Here is a 23973-nt window from a genome sequence, read left to right on the forward strand (position 1 = left end):
TTGGCACTAGTGGATCATACCTATAATCTCAGCTACTCAGGAGGCTAAGAGCTGAGGGTTGTGGTTTAAAGCCTGCCCAGGCAATCAGCAAAAGCTAGAACTGGAGATCTGGTTCAAAAGGTAGAGGGCCATCTGAGAGCACAAATGTCAAAAGAGGAATACAAGGGAGAACTCAAATAGTGTGATTCCTCAGAAAGGCGAAATAAACATCAGGAATAACATCAGGAAGTGGGTACGCGAAAGGGGCAGGTGAGGCCAAGGGGAAAGAGGTAGACAAATGAAAAGGAGAAAAGGGGAGAGGATATAGTCAAGAATTCAATGTATACCCTATGAATTCAAGAAGAGTGAGGGAAGGAACCATTTGGGGAAGAAGGATGGATGAGGATGTTGAAAAGCAAGATATGGATCAAAATGCATTGTATTCATAAAGTGCTTTATTAAATGGCAACTCCTTTGTACAACTACTTAAAGATAATAAAAAAAAGAAAAAAGCTTTTAAAAGTCAAATGAGGGTGTGAAGCTCTAAGTTCAAACCCTATGACCAGCAAATAGACAGACAGACAGACAGACAGACAACACACACACACACACACACACACACAGAATCGGTGCTTCTGGAAGAAGTGGCATTGTGAAGTTTTTCACTCAACTGTTACCAATGAATGTAGCAATTAGTTACTGGAAATCCACCAGGGAATAGGAGGGATGAAAAGCATGTGAACAATTGGAACTCCACCAGATTTCCCGACCTCCCTTATGCCTGAGATTCGACTGTGAGAGCTCTAATCCTTTGACTAAAGGTTTCTCTGTTGAAAACATAAGCTACTGTGGCCAACAGGTTAATCCTTGGTGTGAAGGAGTATAAATGTGTTTGCCGGATTCTTTGCAATGGCCCCTGCGAGTGGGGGAGGCAGAGGCATTGTGTCTGTGGTGAAGTGGCAGGCTGTGGCGTACTTCTGCTTGTGAGCTTTCTCTGAGTGCCTCCTCTGTGTCAGTCAGTGGCTCTCTTTGTGTTTCTCAACTTGACTTTGGCATCACCACTGGAAATTCCCCAGGAGCCTCACTCCTGATCTCAGGTGAAAAGACACACTATCTGAGCTCCCCAGCAGTACCTGAGCTGGCATGAATTAGTCAGAGCCTTGCCATACACACTGTGTTGATCCCACCAGAATTCCAGAACTGCAAGGTCCCCCAGAGGGTCCTTGCCAAGACACAGTAATGACTGTCCAAACCCACCGATGTACCCAAGATGACAAGCACCTGGGTGAGGAGAAGACACAAGCTCCTACATCTTTTCAAAGCCATGGACCACCTTCCCTCCCCCCAAACATTCTCCTCATTTCCCTGAGGGGGCAGAGGAGGAGCAATTTGGTCAGTCAGTGGGACGAAATGTTTTGTCCCAACAGAAAGTGACACATTATAGAAACAACCAGAACTCAAGTCCTGAGCCACAATTTGAGGGTGAGGGCCCAGATAGTGAGAAGTGGGGGATTCAACACACCCAGGATGTCGCTGGTCTTCACTGTGACAGTGTAGGACGTCCATTCCATCATCTCCTCCCCATCAATGACAGCACACATCTCACACACCAGGGTCTTCTTGCCCTTCCGCTGGGACAGCCAGTCTCTGTAGTAGAACATGGTCAGGTCTCCGGTGTTCATGTTCTTCAGCAGGACCTGTAGAGGGACCTTTGTGGATATATCCTCTCTGACCCCATCACCCTCTACCCAAACCAGCCACCTGAGGATCCAGAGCTGTGTTAGCTCTGACTCAGAATTGGAGAAGCCTCTGCTCCACGTGTCTTTCAGATCTGTGTCTGTAAACCCCACAGGGTTTGGGAATTGAAAATCCACCTAAAAAATCTTCCTGAGAGATATGAGCATGTCCATAGGAAATGTTTACTGGCTAGCAGGAAAATAGACTTATCAAACCACCATCAGTCTCAGACACCTGGAGCAGGGTACCTGTGTTTACCACATTGTCCTGGACCTGGGCACCATATTGTTGCTCAAGAAAAGTCTGCTTTTGGCCAAATGAGGGAGGAAGAGCCTAAGGGGACACAGGACAGATGGCTTCGGATGGATGAGAGAAGAGAAAACTGACCCAGGAGATGAGAAGAAGGCTTTGAGTTACAGAATTGTGCACTGCACCCTCAAATTTGTATGTTGAAGTCCTATCCTGCAGTCCTGATATGACTGTATCTAGAAATAGGGTTGCTATGGTACAAGCAGTCAAGATGAGGTTATTAAGGTGACCCTGATCCAATATAACTCAAGTCTTTATGCCTTATGCCAGGGGTAACTGGCACAGAGACAAACTCATGGAGGTGCCTCATGAAGACCGGTGCGACACTGCCACCAGACAGGTCTGCCAGAGCTAGGACGGAGGCCTGAGACGGACGCTTTCCAGAGCCTTCAGAAGGATCATGACCCTGACCATCCTATAGATCCTTTCACCTGTCCCAGAACTGTGTGAAAATCAATTTTTGTCCTTGCTCACCTCCACCCAAGGCACTTTGTCATGAGGCAACAGGACACTAACACTGCCCAAGGAAGGAGGTCTGACACCAGCCCACTGTGTTGGAGCCCAGAGCCACGTGCCATAGAGGTTTACTGAGGCCCTGCTATCTTCGTCATAGAGCTATTGTCCTTGCTATGGCTGGCGGGGGGCTGCAGGCAGTGCTCCTCTGACTTGGGTCCACACCTTGCTTGAGAACACCAGGAACACCTCATATCACGAGTTCCCATCAAAACACAGCATTGGCTGAGCTTCTGGGAGTCTCCTCTGCTGCAGAGGGAGTGTAGATGGTTAAGGCCAGCAGCAGTGTGGAGGCCCAGCTCCGTGTGAAAATAAGGCCACAAGGAGAATTGGCCTTCTTCCTCAGGGGAAACAGTCTGGGACTGTGTGTGTGGTGTATTGTGCGGCATGTCTGTGCGCTATGTGTGTGGGGGAAGGATGGGCAGAAAGATATGAAGGTCTGAGCATCCCAGGCCCAAAGCTGCTCTCAGCACATGCTGATGAGAGCCTGGGAGCCAGGCTGCTGCTGGAGGGCTCAGGCTCCGCAGGATGAGATTGAGGAGGTGCAAAAGCTGGCAGCCACCTACTACATGGTTGCAGGGTCACCAGAAGCTTTGCACCATCCTACCTGCCCATCACTAGGTTGTATCCTCTCTGTCTCAATTCCTGAGCTTCTCTCCCAGCCCCTACAACTCCCATCACCCAGGAAGCACTGCCAGGCCTCTGAACTCAGGCTCCACCCACATCATACTGTGTTCTGTTGGCAGCATGTAGATCCACTGGACACAAATAAATAAACCTACAATCTGCTGCATTCCAGCGTATGGGATTATGTAGCTGGGTCATGTAATAACCCTCGTAAGTGACAGTTGCCTTGTAATGAGGTACACCAAGGAGCAGAGAGAGGCAGTGTGGGAGCACGTGGGCGTGGCTTGCGAGGGCGGGCGGGGCCCAGGCACCGTACCTTCTCCAGGAACCACTCTGGCCGGCTGCCCAGGCCATCGATGCGGATGCGCATCTTAGTGAAAGGAGCGATGTCCAGGATCTCCATGATGAAGGTGTCGTTCTGTTCCCTCTCAAACCTGGAGGCAAGAGGAAGAGGGTGAACAAGGGAAACCGCCTCTGGCCAGAGACCTGATTTGGGATAAGGAGGGAAGACAGATGGGGTCTTTACTCAGGCCCATCTCTGCTCCCAGAAACTTCCCTACCCGCCCACCTTTGGACACCAGTTGCAGTTTCTCAAAGGTTGGGTTCAGCAGGTTTCACTGATAGACATGGCTCTGAGCCATGGGTTCTGGGTTCTAATTTAATTTGCTCGTCATCTGGAACAGTTTTGATCTCGGGTCTGGGTTTCCTTACCTGTAGTCACTCACCCTGCAATGTCATGCAGCTGTTGTGGAGACCAAATGGATATGAAATCCTCTTTAAAGTCAAAGAGGATTTCATATCTGAGAAGCTTCAAATGAGATTCTGTGCACAGCAGAGCTACCATGAATGGAGGGGCAGGTCATGCCCTGCCCAAGTCTAAAAGGTAGCTCTCCCAGTTTCCTATGCGCAGTATGTACAGTTGAACACTGTGTCTCCAGACTGAGAGGTTTTCTGACAACTGTAATGTGGTAGCAGAGAGAAGGTAGTGTTGCTTTTGTTGCTAGCACTATTTTCTTTTTCTGCCGAATAATTTCATCATCTCAGGGATGCTCTATCTTTATTACTCTTCCCACGGTGCCACCTGTACAGCTCGACCTTCAATGGTGACTGATTCCAGATGACACTGCTGACAAGCCTCTGGGGAAGTGCAGGTGGCCCTGAAGAGATGACGCCAAATGGCAATTGTCATGCTTCCTTGGATACAAGACACATTTAAAAAAGTATGCCACAGCCAGTGGGAAGCAAGCTTGCCAGTGCTGCCAAGTGAGAGCTAAGTACTCCTCATCTTAGCTGTGTTCTTCATGGTCAAACACAGATGATCCTGTTTTGTTAACTCACTGTGTGCATTTATGATTAACAGAGCTGAAAAAATCTACTCAAGTTTGGGGAGCTTAGCTTGGGAGAGTCTAGCTGAGTTAGTTGCTAGTGTCTGTTGACCTTTGGTTCCTGGTTTCAGTATCTGACAAGGAATGTCACAGCAGATAAATCTAATTCTCTCTCTTTTCTCCTTCTCTCTCTCTCTCTCTCTCTCTCTCTCTCTCTCTCTCTCTCTCTCTCTCCGTATGTGTGTATTTCAGCCTCTACCCTCTTACTCTGCCTTTCTTGAGGAAAGTTTCACCTTGCACAACACCAGGCTGTGCCAATGACACATGCCCAGTCCCCAATCAAAATGCAGACACTCTCTGGGCATGGTGGCTCAAGCCTGTTAGTCTAGGTAAGTGAAGGTGGAGATCAGTGGATTATAGTTTGAGAGCAGCCCAGGCATTGTATCTCAAATAGTGTCTAAGTACAGTGGCTTACATCTGATATCCAAGCTATGTGGGAAACACAATGGCTGTCCTTCCTGGAAATTTGGGGATGCACAAGTAGGAGGACTGAATAAAGTTAGACCCTGCCTCAAACATAGCCAATGCAAAAAATACAGGGCAGGAGTGTGGCTCATGTGGTAAAAGTACCTGCCTAGCATGCATGAGGCATTGAGTTCAATTTGCAGTATTACCAAAAAATTTAAGGAAGTAAAAAAGATGTAGACCTTCAGAATGGGTCTTCCAGGGGCACATGTAAATCATTCCACCACATGAATATACAGATAAGCCAAACACCCCATCCTGGGTAAGAGCAAGCCCTGAGCTTGCAAACCAGATCAACTAATCAACCTTTATGCAAAAAAGAAAACACTTAAACAGGAGCATTTTACAGTGTGGTTGTGTTTATTATACTGGGGTTTCAAGAAACATTTTTTGAAATATTGGTACTCCCAGAAAACACGTGTGCATGCTCTCTCTCTCTCTCTCTCTCTCTCTCTCTCTCTCTCCCTCCCTCCCTCCCTCCCTCCCTCCCTCCCTCCCTCTCTCTCTCTCTCTCTCTCTCTCTCTTTCTCTCTCTCTCTCTCTCTCTCCCTCTCTTTCTCCCATTCCCCTCACTTTCTCCCTTCCTTCAGCAATGATGTCTTGGCTATCTTAAAAATAAGGTAGACTGTAGGTGTGAGATAATTAGGTGAAAAATATATCTGAGAATTGGGGGTGGATGGAAACTCTTTGGACTTGAGCTGAAAAGGGACAATAGGCAGGCCATGCATAAAACTGAACTCTGACATACAACCTCTGCAGCACTAGGGGAATACATGGCCTCTTTCACAACTGGCTCAGAATGGTCAGGACTGGGGCAGGGTCTGCCAGTTTCCCTGTGTTGTCCCCATTTCCAACTTAGGACCAACCCAAAAGTTAAATCTATTCTCTTATTTAATCACATAGACCGCCCTGCTTCTAAGCACATAGAAGAGTCTGTACTCTTCACCCAGCCTCCCTAGTGTCAACAGCTTCCACTGCTACAGGACAATAGATAAAGCCAGGAAATGAACAATGAAGCAACATTGTTGAATGATCTGAGGACTGCACAGGATTGCACGAACAAAGGAAGAAGAGGAGGAGAAAGTTGTTATGGGTTGACCATAGCCATGGGTTCCTATGGATGACCATGGAAGGCTTCCTGGAGGAAGAAGATTTGAAAAAGAAAGGAATTGAGACAGAAGGAGCAAAGATGTGGTGGCTGGAACCCCCCCTTTGTTGGTGTGCAGGGAGTTTGACAGACCCAGTGAGGTTGTGTGAAGGGTAGGGTAGAAGGCTATGTACGAGAAAGGTCTAGGGCTAGCCCACTTGGGGTACCTGGCCTTCTTCTTGTCCAGCTGGACTTCTTCTGTGCTCCCGTTGATGCCGTACAATGTCATGAAGATGTTGGAGTCAGTGCCCCCACCAACCACATCTCCTGTCCACACTGTCATTTCATAAAGCACCTGCCACAAAAGGGGCATGACCTGAGCCTCCTCTCACATGCCAACACCCCAACCTGCCTCCCAAGTGCTGGTTGTACAGATGTGATCTCCATGGTCAGCAAAGCCCAGGGTTGGCCATTCTGAGTCTCTGCATGGTGATGGACAGTGGTATCACGAGCCACCCAGGGCTCCATTTGAATCTCAGAGCTGCATTTGCTGACACTGAGTGGATGCTCTCTTTGTCCCTCACTGTGCTTTGTCTTCCCTGTGGTGAAACAGGAACACTCTTTGCAGAGTTATGGGAGCCACAGGCAATTGGTATGAATGCCAGCTCTGGGCCTGTCACGTGTACAGCCTCCGGAAGCAGCCGTGGTTCTGTGTGGGCCCCATTTCCGGTTTCAGCCAGCGCACACCCTGAGGTCTGAGTGAGGAGTGCCCCTGGGGTGACATTGAAGGGAATGCCACCTCAAGCCACTCAAGTAGGATAGTTGCCTGTTTATCCAATTTTCACGGTAGATCACCATTTTGCCATGTGTTCCCAAAGGGCTAAATTCACTTTGCTTCTGTCCACTGGAGCATGCGCACTGAGGCCCTACCTTGCTCTTCCTCTGAGAGGCAGCCTTGGGCAAGGAGTGCACCCATATCAATGTTCCAGAATGTCTTATGGTCCTGAATCTTAATTTCATTCCCTTTCACCAAGTCCCCACAGACTAGCAAGGCTAAGGGTACAGGAGAGACAGGAATGGCTAGGCTGACTGTCCATCCACTTTGAATGTCTCTGGCCCCTCTAATCTCCCATTGCTGCCATGCTCCATCTCCCCTGTACAGATAACCTTGTCTCCACCATCCATAGAGTCCTATCCCAGAACCCAGGAGGACTGGGTTATAGTGGTCACATTATTGTGCAAAGTTGTGCTTTTCTAGCAGTATTTAGAACCTTCTCTAGAGCACTAAAAGGTTGTATTATGTGCAGACCTGGCCCTCAGAGAACTCAGGACACACTTGTGGAGAAATGTATGAAGAGCTGGTGTGTGTGTGTGTGTGTGTGTGTGCGCATGCGTGCGCACACTGCTGCTAGGACTTGAACTCAAGGCCTGAGCTTTTTTGCTCAAATCTGGTGCTCTGCCTCTCCTCCACCTCCAGCTTCCTGGAGATAAGAACCTCAGGAACCTTACTGCCAGAACTGGCTTCAAACTCTGATCCTCAGATCTCAGCCTCTTGAGTAATTAAGATTACAGGTATAAGCCACTGGTTCCTGGCTCACCATGAAGAGCTCTTACTTTACCAGGAACATTGCAGACCATTCTCCAAGGGCACACTGGGTGAGAAAGAGAGGCTTCTGGGAACAAGAAGCCTCACCCTCTCTCACTGTCATCCAGACAGACACAGGAAATAGAGCGGTCAAAACAAATGCTTTGGTGACTCCACCAGCCCCTGTGCTCTGTGTTCATCTTTCTCGCCTTTTACACAACCACTGCATCCCTCTTTATGTAATCAGACTATATCCAAAAAGAGACAGAAGCAGGTCTCCTGTAATTCCGGCCTGCTAGCGAGTATCCTGCGGAGAAGGTCAAATCCAAAGGGCCCTGTGCGTCTTTGTAAAGTGACAAGCCGATGTTCTTTTGTTCTGTGAATAGCAAGGATGTGGATGTGGATTTTCCTGGCCTAGAGACAGGGAGGGGCACAGCTGCCCTGAGCAGGGTGTGATGTGTGCTAGGGGGCGGCACACATGCAAACACCTAGAGGGCGGGAAGTAGGTCAGGGTGGAGGCCCTGCATGAATGGCATGCGCACCGACACGGTGTATCTGTCTGGGAAGGGGGAGGCTGGTTGTGTGGTGGAATTCTGCTCTCTTGCAGGAGAGGGGAAGATACCCCTCATTCTTGTGATTTCTATACACAACCCACACAGGGCTAGTCATCTTCTCACCTTGGTGGGGTGGCCTCAAACCTACACTGCTGGGGCCTTCTAATAGTCTAACAATGATGACATAGAAATAGAAGATTATGACCTGAAGGCTTTTGGCCCATCAATGGGCTATATATACTGGGGTTCCAGTCACTCAGACATCCTGCCTCCCTCCTGCTTGGCCCGCACTGTGAATTTATATGTGTCCCAGGTCATTTGGCTAGCAAGGCCAAGAGCAAGGAAAGGAGTTCAGGGTTCCTGTCTTTCAGACTTTTCCATCGATAAAGGCATAGACAATACTCGCTACATTGTGAGAGCCAGAAGCTCTCACACAGCAGCAGACTAAAAGCAAAGATAGTGTGGACTCCTGGCTCCTAGCTAAGTGGTACTAGCCGGTGGTGGCTTCTGACACTCCAGTGACAACCTTCCCACTTCCTTCACTTCTCCCTCTCTGCTGCGGTCCCCACCTGCAGGCACATCCACATACCTTCACCCCAATGTTCACCACCGTGGCATCCAGGAGGTCAAAGACACGGGAGGTTACACCATCACCTCGGTCCTTGGCGAGCCAGCAATTACAACGCAATGTGTACTTGGTGCCTTGGGTTGGTACTGCCAAACCCAGCTCTTCCACCAGCCAGCAGCTCTCAGGGGAAGCTCCATCATGGCCCAGCTGTGTATATGGGTGCAGTGGGCACACAAGTTCTGTGAGGATCTTGACACAACTCAGAAGAAAAATCTCCCTGCCCAGAGTTCCCTTGGTTGTTGTGTACTCTTATCCTCAGTGTTTTCCTCTAAGGTGCTTGACACTCCTTGGCCTGAGGACCTCCCAAGAGGGCGAGGAGATTTTTGCAGATTGAATGACAGCCCCTAAGCAGATGACCTGTGTTAATCACAAGTTGACTCTGGGTGGGCCTGTGTCAGGTGAGCCCTCTCAAAGAGGCTCCAGACATCAGAGATGGAAGACCCAGAAGCCTGGAAGCAGAAGAGCTCCCCTCCTCCTGACCTGCAAGGTTCCCTGCAAGGTTTTAGAAAGCGCTACATGGAGGAGGATGGTAGATCGCTCCTGGGAACTGAAGGCCTCAGTCCTACAACCCCTAAGATGATTGATTTAGACAACAACCAGTGAGCTTGGAAGAGGACCCTGAAGCCTTAGATAAGATGGTGGCCCTGGCTTTAACACACTTTCCTCCCCAGAGACCTTGAGAAGTACCCCCAAGGAATCCACACCCTGATCCATAAAAGATCATACACTTGTGTGTTTTGAGTTACTACATCGGTGGCAACTTGTTAGCCCAAGAAAATAAAACATGCAGCCCTTCTCTTGGGTATGTGGAAAATAGGGACCCAAAGTGGGTGGGTAACTTGAAGTCACCCAGCTCACAAGCGGCTGAGCCCAGATCTTCCTTTACTTCTTGCTCTGAAGGGTTCCAGTCATTCTCCTGCCTGCCCTGTACTGTCTGCCCTCCTGTACTGGTCAGCTCTTTCCTTTCCTTAGAATGCTCACCATTACAAAGCCCCAAGGCCAGTACCTCTATCTTCTTGATGATGCCCACATCTAAGCCTCCAACATAGAACTCCTCCACAGAGCCGCAGCGGAAACCCTTCTTCCCTTGAGGGTAATCTAGCCAGATGCGGTTGCTGCGCTCATCATCCTCCCCGATGAGTAAGATGAAGGCTCGGCTGTCAGTAGCTGCATCCTTGTGCTTCCCAGTGGTAACTGACACATAGTAAGGAATAACTGCAAGAGATTTAGGGGCCCAGCTAGACAAGGGCACTGTCACAGGACAAGGGCACTGTCCCTTGCAGACTTGGAAATGACCTCTAGAGTGCCCTGACCTCAGCTTCCAGTTTAGCAACCAAAACAATGAAACCTGCCCGATGGACTGTGCACCCGCTGCGGTGCCCATCTACTCTCCAGGATGGAGGGAGTGGGAAGATCAACACGAAAACCCAAGAGTGTACTCATCTCTTTGGTGAGTCAAGCTTCCAAAAGCTTTCCTGACCAATTATCTTAATTGTACTTAGCCCTGTGAGGTAAAGAAGAGTAAAAACAATAACTGTTCACTAAGATGGGGAGTTAGATGCTTGAGAAGCTGATCACAGTTGGCAAAAGCAAGGTCTCATAAAAGTAGGAGTCTGGGGAAGAAGTAATAAAAATGTATCCTATATATAACATGGTGAGGGAGAGTGCGGGGAGACATCTGTTTCCGAGTCAAACCAGATTAGTCAGCATAAAAACGTGTTCAGGAGCCAAGCACCAGTGGCTCATGCCTGCCATCCAAGCTACTCAAAAGGCTGAGATCTGAGGATTGTAGTTGAAAGCCAGCCTTGGCAAGAAAGTCCATGCGAATCTTATCTCCAGTTAACTACCAAAAAGCCGGAAGTGGAGCTCTGACCCAAGTGGTAGAATGTGAGCCTTGAGTGAAAAAGCTCTGAGTTCAAGCCCCAGTTACCACATAAAAATGAGCAACAACAACAAATACCTGTTGTGATACTGTCCAAAAAAGAAATGTACTCATTACCTAACTTATGGAATAACCCTTCTGTACAACACCTTAATAATGACATTAAAATGATATTTAAAAATATGTCCTGGTAATATGGCTTAGATTCCTAGGTACCCCCTCAGTGTCCAATCTCCTGGCATAGGGTGGTTCTAATACGTAAGTAGTTATTGCCAAGTAGATTTCTGGGAAAATCTGAATCTGACTTTCTTGGAAGAAATACCCTTATGTCCCTATCCTTCCATTCATTCTGCTTGGAATATGGGTGTAATGGCCGGAACTCCAATAGTCATCTTGAGGATGGAACCTCAAGTCATCTTGAGGTTCCGGAGTGACCATGTTGAAGGACTCTTATGTCCCTAAGTTTACTAGAACTGCTGAGTGAGCCCAGGGTGATCTACCTTTGAATTTTTATGCAAGAGAAAGTTCTAAGTTTCTTTAAGCTGGTATCTCTAAGTCTCTGTCCTCTGCAGTTAGTAATTGATACAGTGGGAAACCTTCTTCTGGCTCATCTTCCTCAGTGGAGTGGGAGACACTGTCCTGTGTAGTTGGGTGAGGTTATATGATTTCCATCTCTTTGAAAAGTTTCTAGATTAGTCCTTCTTGGCTGGGGTTTCCTGCATTGCTTCCTGCACCTGTGAGTGGCCTTGTTTCATATTTTCAAGGAGAACCCCAATAGGGTCTTATTCACAGTGAGAAGGTGAGATGCAGACTGGTTTTCTCTGTCTGACCCCACAAGTCCACCAATGGTGTCCTGGAAGGGGGGAATATTATGGCCATCATACTCTTGTTTAAGACAACTGAGTAGGAAGGCAGGCATTTACATACATAGACAAATATGGAGCTGCCTTGCCCCAAAATAGGTCTTATAAAATAAGCTTACCAGAAATTATGTTATTGGTTTTTGTTGCTGCTGCTGCTGTGTGAGCTCTCGCTCTCTCTCTCCTTCTCTGTCTCTGTCTCTCTGTCTCTGTCTGTCTGTCTGTCTGTCTCTCCCTCTTTCTTTCTGCTGCTTTTTTGTTTTTGTTTGTGGTGGTACTGGAGTTTGAATTAGGGCATTATTCTTGCTAGTCTGGTGCTCTACTACTGAACCACATTTCCAGCCCTGTCTTGGGCTGGTTATTTTTGAGATAGGATTTCACATTCTGCTGTCTTAGCCATGTGCCTGAGCTTTGATCTGCCTACTTCGTTTTCTGGGATCATAGGTGCTTATCACTGTCTCTAGCTCCTCTCTGTTGAGGCTGAGTTTTGGGGGCTTTTCTGCTGGTGCTGACCCAGTTCCTCAATCCTACCAATATTAGCTTTGGATGACAAGAACACACTGCTACACCTAGCTAGGAATTGAGAAACTTTCTCCTGAACCCTTCTGCTCAAGCTGGCCCTAAATGGCAATCTTCCCATTCTCAGCCTCCCAAGTAGTTAGGATTAGAGGCATGAGCCAGTAGTCCCTGGCTATGGTACTATTTCATGAAGAAAGGGAAAAAATGAAGCTAAGACATTGTCAGAATCAGAAATGGAGTTTGAGTCTCCAAACTACTGGCCTAGAATTCTCTCCTGGCCACTACCACTCACTATATCCTGTTTTGTGTAGCTGAAGATTTTGAGTGGTGGGCTGGTGACCTGCGAGGATTCCACCATTGCTATTGGCTTGTGTCTAGTGGTCCCAGGTTCTCTAGGTATAAGTCTGAATAAGGGCAAAGTATACCAAGACACCCTCACAGGTACATCATCGCCCAACATCTTTTAGCCTTTGCTTCTCCATTTGACTAGGGGGCTAATTTCTGCCCAGGGTTGTTGGGAGATTAAAACAGGCAATTTTTCCATATGAACATTCTGTTAATTATAAAGCATTAACTGAATTCATCAACAACAGTTGGACTAAAGAACAGCTTTTCCAAGAACAGCTTCAAACTAATTCCATGTTTCCTGTTCACCTTCTAAAACTCTCCTTGCTTGGCTTACCTGGACCCTCCTGAACGTAGTCAACCATGGGCCCTGTTACCGTGGCAATGTCTACATCAGCCATCTTGGAGCTCAAGGCGATCTCCCAGAAGTCAGCAGGGCTACTGCAGTTGCTACTGCGGTCCCCAGTGTACTCCTGTTCAGAAAAGCATGGCCCCATCCCATTGTAGTTCAAGTTCCATCTGCCCAATGGACTATTCTTCAGCTATCAAGATGGTGACAAGTCATGGCTGAGCCAAAGCCCCAACCACCTTGCCTGTACCTTCTCATAAAAGAGCCTCTCCAGTCGACCATCCTCCTTCTTCAAAGACAGCCAGCGCCCACAGAGGAACAGGAACTCATCCTCATTGGTGTCATTCCAGATTTCTACCTTCTCCACGTACCAGTCTGCATACCACTTGGTGTTGTCATGGCGGAGCTTGATCTTGTAGATGACACCCAAGTCAGCAGCCTCAATGATAAAGGTGTCAGCCTGGAGAAATCAAGTATGAGGAATTGGGTGAGGGTGAAACTCAGCTCAATCTCCTCCCCAACTCTAGGATCATCCTTGATTTGGAGGCTGAATAGACTTTCCTAGTCAATGAGCACACCAATCCCAAATACCTAGGACTTGTTTAGTGTTCAAGTTCAAGTCCTCATTTCCACAATGGCCCCATTTTATAGTGCACAATTATACAAATACAGTGTGCATAATTCCTTGGGGGTAAATTGCCTTTGCTCACATTTCTCTTGGGATGAGTCTATGGGTGTTTACTGAGCCACATCCCCAGCCTTCCTATGGAGGTTTGGAAGGTGGAGTCTAGGTGAGTGGATGTGGGACCTAAGGTCATGACAGGGGTGCTTGGCTCAGTTCTAATGACTTGAAGCACTGGCAAATGGCTGCGTTCATTAGAGTAAAATTAGGTACACCCTGAGACAAACAATTCCACTTGTTCACATCTGTCCTAGAGGAAGATGTCTGCACAATGTTTGTTGCAGGACTGCTTCCACAGTGGGAAGTAGAAGCCATCTGGGGGGTCTACCAGTTGGGGAACAGCTTAATAACTCTGGCACAGCCTTCACTGTGGGATGGATGTGTGTGCTTGTTACAAAGAAGAGCCAGATCCATCTATGTTTGAATAATATAATATAGAAAGATTTCCAGGACATCCCACTGAATATCAAAGGCAAGCTGAAGAAGTATTTTTATAGCATGATGCCTTTTATGTGAAATGTGAAACCATAGATCGGCACTATCTATTTTCTATCAGCTTATGGGCATGTAAGTGAGCAAACATTTGGAAAGGTATAGACACAAGAGAAAGGGTGGGACATTATAGAAATAGACCTAGTGGTCTGTTGGGGATATAACTGACAGGCCATACAAAGCCAGTTATGAAGGTTGGCAAATAGTGTGAAGCATTGAGGTGATATCCAGAATCTATAAGGACCCTGAAATGCTAAAAGGAGGAGTTGCTCTATCAGCTCTGAGTAGATAAACCAAAGAAGTGCTGGCTCCAAGATGGCTGGGCCTGGGAAGGAGAAGGAATGTGGGGTAAACCCAGACTGCCCTTCCTACCGTTCCTTTCTCGAATTTGTTGATGCGGTTCTCTGACTTGCCAAGGTAGCGCTCTCCTGTATCTCCTAGGTCTCCATAGATGGTGATGTAGACCCTAGCGTCCGTCCCCGCTCCTGGAACATTCCCTGTGAAGATCTGCACTGAATACAGCACAACTAGACAGCAGAAAGACAAAGAGAAGAGAAAGATGGCAACACTTTAGGTCTGAGAAGACAGATCTACAGTCCAAGAAGGTCTGGTCCTGCTTAGGACTCTCTGCAGAGGCGCCTCCATTTGATTTAGAAAAGCAATGTGTGGGAGCTGCTTACACCGATGGCTACAGACACACTTGAACCCACAAGGTGATTCCTGGGTGCTGCATTATCATGCCCTTCCCCTGCCTCCCAGGACGCTGCTTCACTTTACGAGTTCCTCACTTCAGCCCAGCCAGTGGTCTCCACATCTCCCTGTTCCACCCCCATCCTTTAGCTCTCATTTTTCACAGCCTAGAGCATCTTTCTTGAATTCCTGGCTCCTAAAAGACAGCTCGGTTCCTTTCCCACTCTGGTCACCTGTGGCCATCTCCATGTGACGAGACCCCAACGTTCACACATCCAAATCGAACTCTGAACCTTTCTGCACCTGCACCATTTTACCAAACCTCCCCACCCACCTTTCCTCTCCCCGTTCTCAGCCCCTGAGTCTCCAAAGTCCTTTGATTCGTTATGAACCTCCCAATACAAGTAGAAGCTTGTGAGAGCACTGTCACCCCCACCCCCCTCAGCTCCATGCAGAACCCAGCCAGCATTCCACACGCTGCATGAGTAGATGAAATCATCCTTTTGTTGCTTAAAAGAGCCAGCATTACCCAAGTCTGCCAGGCTAACACTGACATGAGGTAACATTAAGAATCTTGTCACAGCTTAGACACAACAGTGTCTAAGTCACACTTCTGGTGGCATTCAGGCCGGCTCCACATGCAGAATCATCACAGGTGGGCGGACCTGTTAGGACTCCTTTTCTAAGAGCCCTTGTCCCACAGTGGGATGCTGTGTCCCCAGGGGCTGTGACTAAATGGCTTTCCAACTCTCCCACTCCGCCCCCACCTCTTTCTCCAGTCCTTTGGGAGTTAGAAAAACTGATTCAGCTTCTGGGTGCTGAGCAATGCAGTTAGACCAGACCTCGCTATTTCTGGATCCTCCTCCCTCCCCATCCCACCCAGGCCACACAGCTTGTCAGGGAAAAGATGTTTCCTTAGAAACATCACCAAGTGCAGAGTGGGTTCTGTGGTGTGTGATTCATCCAGAACAGCCTAAGTGTGCCGCTGGGACAGCTGTCCAGGGCATCCTCTGGGGTCCAAGTAGACAAGAGACTCGTCCCTTGACTGAATAGCAATGGAATTTGGGGTTGGGAGAGGTGTGCTACTGTGCAACGCGTGTTTTTTCTAAATAATATGCCTCAGACTAAATGCAGTGGCTACAGGCATTTACTTAGAATGATTAAAAAGGAAAATGATGTCTTTTTTTGTGTACAGAGGCTTGAACTCAGGGTTGTACTTTCGCTTGGCTTTTTCACTCAAGCCTGGTGCTCTATCACTTGAACCACACCTCTACCTCCGACCTTTTCCTGAGTAACTAGAAATAAGGGTCTCAAGAACTTTTCTGCTCCAGCTGGCTGCAAACCCCAGTCCTCAGATCTCAGCCTCTTGAGTCACTAGGATTAGAGATGTGAGCCACTGGTGCCAGGCTCTGTGTGTGTGTGTGAGGTCTGAGTCTTCTAGCTCAAGGCTGGCATTCTACCACTTGGGCACAGCTGCACTTCAGCTTTTATTTTTTAGTTACTTGGAAATAAAAGTCTCTGAGACTTTCCTTCCCAGGCTGGCTTTTAATTGCTATCCTCAGATCTCAGCCTCCTGACTATTAGGATTTTAGGCATGAATCACCTGGGCCTGGCTGTCTTTTGTCTCTTAACTGTTTTGAGCATGGCAGCAGAGAGTTCTGAGGAATCTTGGGTTCTGCTTCAGTGTTTCTAAGAAGGCACTGTTATACACATTTCAGCTGGATTTCCAAAGCTTCGCTGGTCAGTATACACACCCTGCTGGAGAAGCCTACAGGAGTCTTTGGAATTTCATCTGTGGCAGAAAATTTGGCTTTTGCAGGTGCAGCTGATTTTTTGAAATAGCTAAAGTCTGTGTAGAGCTGGATTGCAAGTGGATTACATGGAGTTGACAAGTGCTGCTGCAGGTCACAGCAGAGATGTGGCTGGTGACTGGTGGTGCAGGAAGAATATGCACACACACACACACACACACACACATGCATGCACAGTGCAGAGAGGAGAAGGCTGAGAAATGAGCTTTGGAGAAATCCACCTGACACAAGGAAGGAAGCTAGCATTCAGTGATCTCTTTAGATAGAAAGAGATTCAGTGGGGTCACCAACAAATGAAGGAGGAGGAAACATAAGAAGCGAGTGGTGGTACATATTCTGTAAAGATCACATAAAGGTGACTGACACATATAAAAAGCCAGCCAAGCTGGGCATTGGTAACTCATACAAGCTAGGCATTGGTGGTACGTGTCTATAATCCTAGCTACTCAGGAAACTGAGATCTGAGTTTTTCAGTCCAAAGCCAGTCTGGGCAGGAAAGTCAGTGAGACTTTTATCTCCAACTAATCATCAATAAGCCAGAGTAGAGCTGTGACTCAAGTGGTAGAGGGTTAGCCTTGAGCATAAAAGCTCAAGAACAGCACCCATGCCCTAAGTTCAAGCCCCAGGACTTACACAAAAACAAAAACAAAACAAGAAACCAACCAATAGCCTTGGAAGCTCAACATCTGCACACAAAAATGGAAAAAAAGTACATGATGGCTCTTGCTATGTCAAAAAAGATTTCTTCTTTTCCCTTTGTTTTCTATACATTCTTTTCTTTTTCTTTTTTATTCTAGCATTAGAGATGGAGTCCAGGGTCTTGCATGTTAGGTAAGCACTCAACTCAACCTCAAGGATGTTTTGTAACTCATACTTAGAGCCGCTGGATCGAGTGAAAGCAGAAAACACATATGAACTGGTTACCAAATAAACAGAATCATTTAACCAGTATAACTCAGGCACAGGACAACCCCTATGTGGATGTATTATTATAATAATGTTGGGTCAGGATGGGAATGGAGCATAAACCTCGAAGGGAAATAAGTGGGCTAGTTCTGTCACTTTTAGCTGTGTGACCTTAGGCAGGTTATATAACTTTCCCTCTCGCCAGCCTGAAGGTAACAATCAGAGCTTCCTTCTGCATGAGAAGGCTCATCCTAGCATGGGGCACATGTTCTACAAAGAGCTGCCTGCAATACGGAGGTACATCTCCCCCCACACTTACTGTCCAGAGGCTCCTCCACTTCCTTGTAGACTTGCCTTAAGGAGCCATCTTTCATGTATTTCTCGGTGAAGATGTCATAAGGGACCAACTCTCGAATGGTTTTCTTGTCGTCCTCAGAGGTGGCAAGCCACCGATCACATGGGAAAGTCAAGGTCTCTGTACCCTGAGGTGAGGATGAAAACCATACCTGTAGCAGCTGCTGACTTCAGTGGTTCATTAGCATGTTAGCACTTGTCAGGACCAAGAACAAACATCATGGGGCCCATGGGAAAGTGTAGAGGAACCTTCCTGCCTAAATAGATCTCAATTTAAGGGTGTGCACAACTGTATCAGGAGATGGTACTTGAAGGATGGGGTTGCCAGGGTCACTACAAACTAAATATCTAAATCTCATCCCAGAGACTAAAGTTCAATAGGTAAGGGCTCTGTACTCCATAGCTATGATTGAGATGTAGAGTTCTGTGGTTTCCAGAATGTATCCCAAGTAATTTGAGGCAGGTTTTCTTCTGGAGTGGATCTGGAGTAGCAGCAACATACTGGCCACTCACTAGTAGTATGGCCTCTGGGGAGCAGAGACATGGCTGCTTTGACCACCATATCAGGTTCTAGAAGGTTCTGCCATCTGAGCTAGTTCTTGCACTCTGAATAAAGGGAGTGAATTTTTCCCCTCAGATTTGATCTCAATAAAGTGGAAGTTGTGAGTGGGGGAGTCTGTCTTGAATTGGAATTGGACAAAAGACTTCTGGAATTGGATAAAAAGAAGAGAAGGATAGGCTCATCATAAACTTACATCTTTATCCGGGAGGAGCCTGCGGATGTCCACGTGTGAACAGTGCCATCCAGGATTTACGCCTGTATTATCATGGCCAATCCGGATTTTTTCAATGATTTCACCCACATCCTCTAACTTGGAAAGGAGAAAAGCCACCAGGTATTAGGAGAAAGGCCTCCATACCACACCTCCCAGGGCATCCACTCTCAAGTCCCCTTTGACCTTCCAGGAGTCCCTCGTTCCCAACACATCTCCACTGTCTAGCCTATTACGCTGCCAACCCTTTGCACACTGCATGTCCATGCTTCTTTCCCCGCTCTCCACTTAGCCAGCCATGCCTCCAGCTTCTCTGGAAGTGGTCTCAGTCTTCAGGATGGAGCCTGGTCTCTGTCTTCTATGACTTGTTATTGTAGCAGCTCGTTCCATGTTTGAGAACCGAATTGGGTATCAGAAAATGAGTTCTGTTTCTGTCTGTGCTCCTGTTTTGTCAGGCTGACTTCCAACCTGTAATAGCCTCCCCTCCTAACTTGACATTCTTTTTCCATGGGGTCTTTGCACATGCTTTGCCGGCCCCTCTACTTTCCTTTTCTTTATTTGATCCATTGACCACCCAATCTCATCATTCAGATCTCAGCTCCAGTGTTGCTTCCTACTGATTCTTCCGGAAAGCCCTTTGTATTTCTTCAAGAAGGTCAAATCTCTACAAAGTTCTCTCATAGCATGGTTTATAAAGGGTTGTGAGCCCCAAGAGGGCTTTGAGTCACTAAACAAATATCAGGGCTGTCAAGCTGACAGTAAGTAGCCAGTATACTTTTCCGAGGCTTTCCTTCCCTGAGAAGCACAGATGCCTGGGTGATGCACGTGGTCTACAAGATCCCCATAGAGGGAGGACTCAGCTGCCTGGTAAGGCCAGTGAATGAAGAGCCACTTTCTTCCCTCTGTTCAGAAGCTTTTTTCCCCTCTTTTCCTTGTCACATCTTTTTATAGATGTGTAGGTCTCTGTCTTGGATGGATCTTCTATGACCTTAACCCACAGCCAGCCAGTTGTAGGTACTGGGTCTTAGCTGTTACTGCTCAGAAAGCCTGGAGGCCTTCAGGGAGCTGCTACCCACAGAGAGGGCCCTCAGAGATGGGCTCAGAGGACATCTGCATCAGAAGGGACCCTGACCTTCTCCAGGGACATGATAGCATTAACAGGAAAGGCACTGAAGCTGAACTGTTGAGTCCAGATCCCAGCTCTATTGTTTTAAGTCCACAATGAGCACGTTTCTAACCTTCCTTCCACTGTTTGCTCATCTGTGATGTGGAATGATTAGAGGACCATTCTCTTGGAAGTGCCATGAGGATTTTTGTGAGTTAATCTACATCAAGTCTTTAGAACAAGACTAGCAGGTGTGAAGGGTTCAGCACCTCCTAGCCCTTATTGTCTGTCTTCTTCCTGTCCAGCCCTTTCCTCTTAAGATGGGCTACAGAGAAAAAGGAATGGCTTAGTTAGGGGTTAGGGGCAGAATCAGAGTCAGGAATGACTTTCCATCCAGTGTTCTACCTTTCAAGTGAAAAATCCATCAGAAAAGGAAGGACACATAGGCCGGAGAGGCAGAGACTAAAAGACAACACGTTTACATTGGATTCTAAGCTCTCATACTCCCCAAGCCCATGAGAGATGTGAAAAGAAAAAATAGCAACAAATTACTGGCAAATTATAGCTGTCTGTTAATGAGAACTTCATTGATGAAAGTCCCCGGGTGTTCTGCAGAAGTGTAACCGCAGCCTTGGCCTCTGACGGCATCAGGCTCGGATGACTCAAGTACCACGCCATCTCCAGTGGTGAAATGTTAGCTTTGTGTGAATACATGAGTCAGCCTTGCGTTTTCTTTGTTAAGACTCAATAAAGGTGACAGAATTTCCCACAAATGCTGACTGCTCTGAGAGAGGGAATGGACGAGGACCATCACTTACCAAGCAAAAGGACATTTCCCACCAGAAAATAAAGAATGTGCCTCCACTAGGCTCCCCAAGCTCCTGGCAGCTTCATTCCTGCCCTCCACCTGAGTCCTATGGTGCTACTCCATGCCCTCTGACCAACCTTCAAGTCAAGTGCCTTTCCCCCAACATCTGGGCCATTGGGTATGCCATTTTCTCTCGAGTGCCTTTCCTCCTTGTTCCTGCTTATGTTCACTTCCACGTTCAGCTGAAAGCCACCTTTTCCAGGAAGCCTCTTCCTTCTCTATTCTATATTCTAGTCAGTCCTCCTAGGCTTAGATTCTTCTCTCACTAAATTCCTAGCCACTAAATTCCTCTGTGCTTCAGTTTCCCTGACTTTACCCAGGGATCAGTACAGCACTGGGCTGTTGTGAGGGATCAGTGAGTAGCTACAGATACATCTGGTATGTGCGTTTTTCTCACCTACATGGTCAGTAATGGTATCAATCAGCAGAGAATGTCATTTGTGTGGACGTCTGAAGTCCCTAATTGCATAGACTACTGACATGAAGACCTATCAGAAGTAGAGAGGCAGAGCAACATAGACAGGAGAGACACAACTTTCACACAAGTTTTCAAGTCTCATACTTTACAAGAGTAGAAACATGCAAGCAGTCTGGATTCTCTCCTTCTTTTGTATTTCCCATTCAGCCTAGCACATGGCGGGGAATCCAGAACAGAAGCCCTGAGTTTGTATTGAAGAAAAGCACATGGGCTTCTGATGTGCTGGTCCCAGCATCCAGAGTAAACATGGAAGAACCGAAGCTCTATTTGTCCAGACCTGAGAAGATGTTCTGGAACATGAAAGATGGTCTCGTGTCAAATTGTTCACCTAAAGACTAGAAGCTAGGAAGCTGACACCTAAAAGCTGAGCTCTATGTCTATGAGGTCCTGCTAGTAAGATTCAAACCCACCTATACCCCAGCCTCAGCCTGTCTGGAAGCCTTGTTCCATCTATGGATGTGTGGTAGAAGGACTGGAGATGCCCTGTTGGCCTCATACTTATCATCTCCCCAAGTCCTAGCTACCCATCATGCCTTTGATCCTGAAATGTCTGGAGGGCTAGGACAAACTTCACTGTTCCTCAAGTTGGCTAGAGTTGCTGGAGCTCAGAGAAATTGAAAAAGTTGCCCATTCCATGCCCTCGGTGGCTAGCCCACTGATCCAGGTACCTCCACAATGAAGCGGGAGGCAGACTTCCTCTCAAAGAACATCTTCTGCTCCCTCTTGTTGGTGCACAGGAACTTCTGTGTGGTGCACACAGCATCACAGCCATAGATGACGATGAAGATGTTGGCATCTGTCCCAGCAGCAAAGACATCACTGGTGTAGAGAGTGATCTCGTAAGGGACAACTGACAGGAGTGGTCAGAGGGCAAGTTCAGAGGGGAGGAGAGAATAGAAGACAAATATAGATGAGGACAAGTTCTTCATCAGCATCCTCCTCCTGAACCCTTTCATGGGAAGCTGCTACCTATGGACCTGGAACATATATAGTTGCCTAGCAACCATGGCGGGGGAGGGGATAGTCTTGTCTACAGAAAGTCCTGACTCCTGGGGCTGGGAAGGTGGCTCAGTGGTAGAGCGCTTGCCTTGCATGCCTGAGGCCCTGGGTTCGATTCCTCAGCACCACATAAGCAAAAAGAAAAAAGCTGGAAGTGGCGCTGTGGCTCAAATGGTAGAGTGCTAGCCTTGAGCTGAAGAGCTGAGGGACAGCGCCCAGGCCCAGAGTTCAGGCCCCACGACTGGACCCCAAAAAAGAAAAAAAAATAAAAAAGAAAGTCCTGACTCCTCTGGCCAGGGTCTGTGACTGTCACACACTGCAGAACTACTGCAGCACACTGGTGAAGGCATAGTGTGTGGAACTCAACAAGCCTGGTCCTAAACTATCAGTGTGATCTCAGTTAGTAACTTACAAGCCACAGGTTCTATTATCTGTAAAGAAACAGTCTGCACAATGGCTCCAACAAATCCTTTATACCGAAGTTTGAAACCAGTTGTCTAAAACAATGCATTGTCAACTACAGATTGAGTTTAGTGAGCTGTCATCAGCATTTTTTTTTTCTTGTCAGTGGTGGGGCTTCAACTCTGGGCCTGGGCCTTGTCCCTGCTCTTCAGCTCAAAGCTAGTGCTCTACCACTTGAGCTATAGTGCCACTTCTGGTTTTCTGGTGGCTTATTGGAGATAAGAGTCTCACAGCCTTTCCTGCCCAGGCTGGCTTTGAACCGAGATCCTCACACCTCAACCTTCTAAGTAGCTAGGCTTACAGGTATGAGCCACCAGTGCCTGGCTTAGTCATCGGTATTTTAAAAAGCATACGGAATTGAATAGAATCAAATGGAAAACATCATTGCATATCACTAAGATGAATTTTTGCAACACTTATTGGTTGCTGTGTTTGCAGATGAATGTGTAAAAAGAAATAGTAAAAGAAAATAAAAAAAGAATAGTAAAAACAAAACTGAACCCAGATCTCTGTGCTTGCAATCACTTCAACTGTGCTCTCAGCCTTTTTCTTTAGATGGGGTTTTCTGGTTGTTTATTTTTTGGATAGGGTCTCATACTGACTTTACATGGGCTACCTCAAACCCCAGTTCATCTTGTATTCACTTCCCAAGCAGCTCAGATTACAGTATGAGCCATGACTGGCTTACAAGTTCAGACAGATTATTTTACTATTTGATTGATCTCAATTCGATTAATATTTAATATACACATAGACATATGTAAAGATTTAATATGAACATTTGCTAATAACAGTGGAGAGGAAATGTAAAACATCACCAAACTCTCTTTCCTCCTTTGCTTTGTCTAGTAAAGGGAATTCCATTTGTCCTTTTTTTGGATTTCTTCCTACTACTACCATCAGCAGGAGAAAACTCTTATGGTAACTATTTCTTTCCTAAAAAACCTAGAATAATGTGAAAGGTGTTGATCTTAATTCCTCACCAGTAAACGATTCTTTTGGAATATTCTAATCATCCTGCATTATTATGTCTATTTTGCTCACGAGAAAAACTGATCCCTGGAGAAGTTAGACTCTCTATGTGTTGTTGATCACTAGTTAGTTTAGGTTGGAGTTTGGAATGAATCTTCTGATCCAAGACTAGGCAGGCTCTCTGCTCCCTTATCCAACTCAGTAAATAAATCTGGGGAAGGAACAAGAGAGTCCAATCTTCAAAGTGAGCCCTGCCCAGTCAATTCTGGATAAGGAATTGGAGGGGGAGGTGACAGGTGATGAGGACCCTGAAGGCCAGCCTCACTGCATATGGTCCTACATGGTGTGTACAGCCTTGTCTGAAGCTCCGCGTGGAAGAGGTCCCTGACGATCATCCCATCATCTTCATTCTTGGCCAGCCAGCGGCCACAGGGAAATGTCATGCGCTTTCCAAGAGAGGGAGCGTCCACCTCCACCCAGTCTACAAACCAGCCTGGGGCCTTTCCTGGAGAGAGACATACACAGAACCCCTCAGGGGCTTGTACAGAGATATCTTC

General features: G+C 47.1%; 1 protein-coding gene across 3 annotated transcripts in view; it reads right to left on the reverse strand.

The window, feature by feature from the left end:
- Positions 1–23973, reverse strand: part of Loxhd1 (lipoxygenase homology PLAT domains 1) — a 136992-nt gene that overhangs the window by 20200 nt on the left and 92819 nt on the right. For 2 of the 3 annotated variants that reach the window (XM_042675216.1, XM_042675214.1), the window contains 12 exons: positions 23757–23921; positions 21652–21833; positions 18515–18631; positions 17725–17887; positions 14371–14525; positions 13075–13284; positions 12813–12948; positions 9876–10084; positions 8831–9016; positions 6330–6457; positions 3482–3599; positions 1502–1676 (listed from right to left, as the gene is read on the reverse strand). In XM_042675216.1, the coding sequence (XP_042531150.1) occupies positions 1502–1676; positions 3482–3599; positions 6330–6457; positions 8831–9016; positions 9876–10084; positions 12813–12948; positions 13075–13284; positions 14371–14525; positions 17725–17887; positions 18515–18631; positions 21652–21833; positions 23757–23921 (1944 nt within the window). The remainder of the gene's footprint in view (positions 1–1501; positions 1677–3481; positions 3600–6329; positions 6458–8830; positions 9017–9875; positions 10085–12812; positions 12949–13074; positions 13285–14370; positions 14526–17724; positions 17888–18514; positions 18632–21651; positions 21834–23756; positions 23922–23973) is intronic. The other variant, XM_042675215.1, reaches the window with a different exon arrangement.

The sequence above is a fragment of the Dipodomys spectabilis genome, unplaced genomic scaffold (genome assembly GCF_019054845.1).
Source record: "Dipodomys spectabilis isolate Male_0828 unplaced genomic scaffold, ASM1905484v1 ptg000024l, whole genome shotgun sequence".
Lineage (NCBI taxonomy): Eukaryota > Metazoa > Chordata > Mammalia > Rodentia > Heteromyidae > Dipodomys > Dipodomys spectabilis.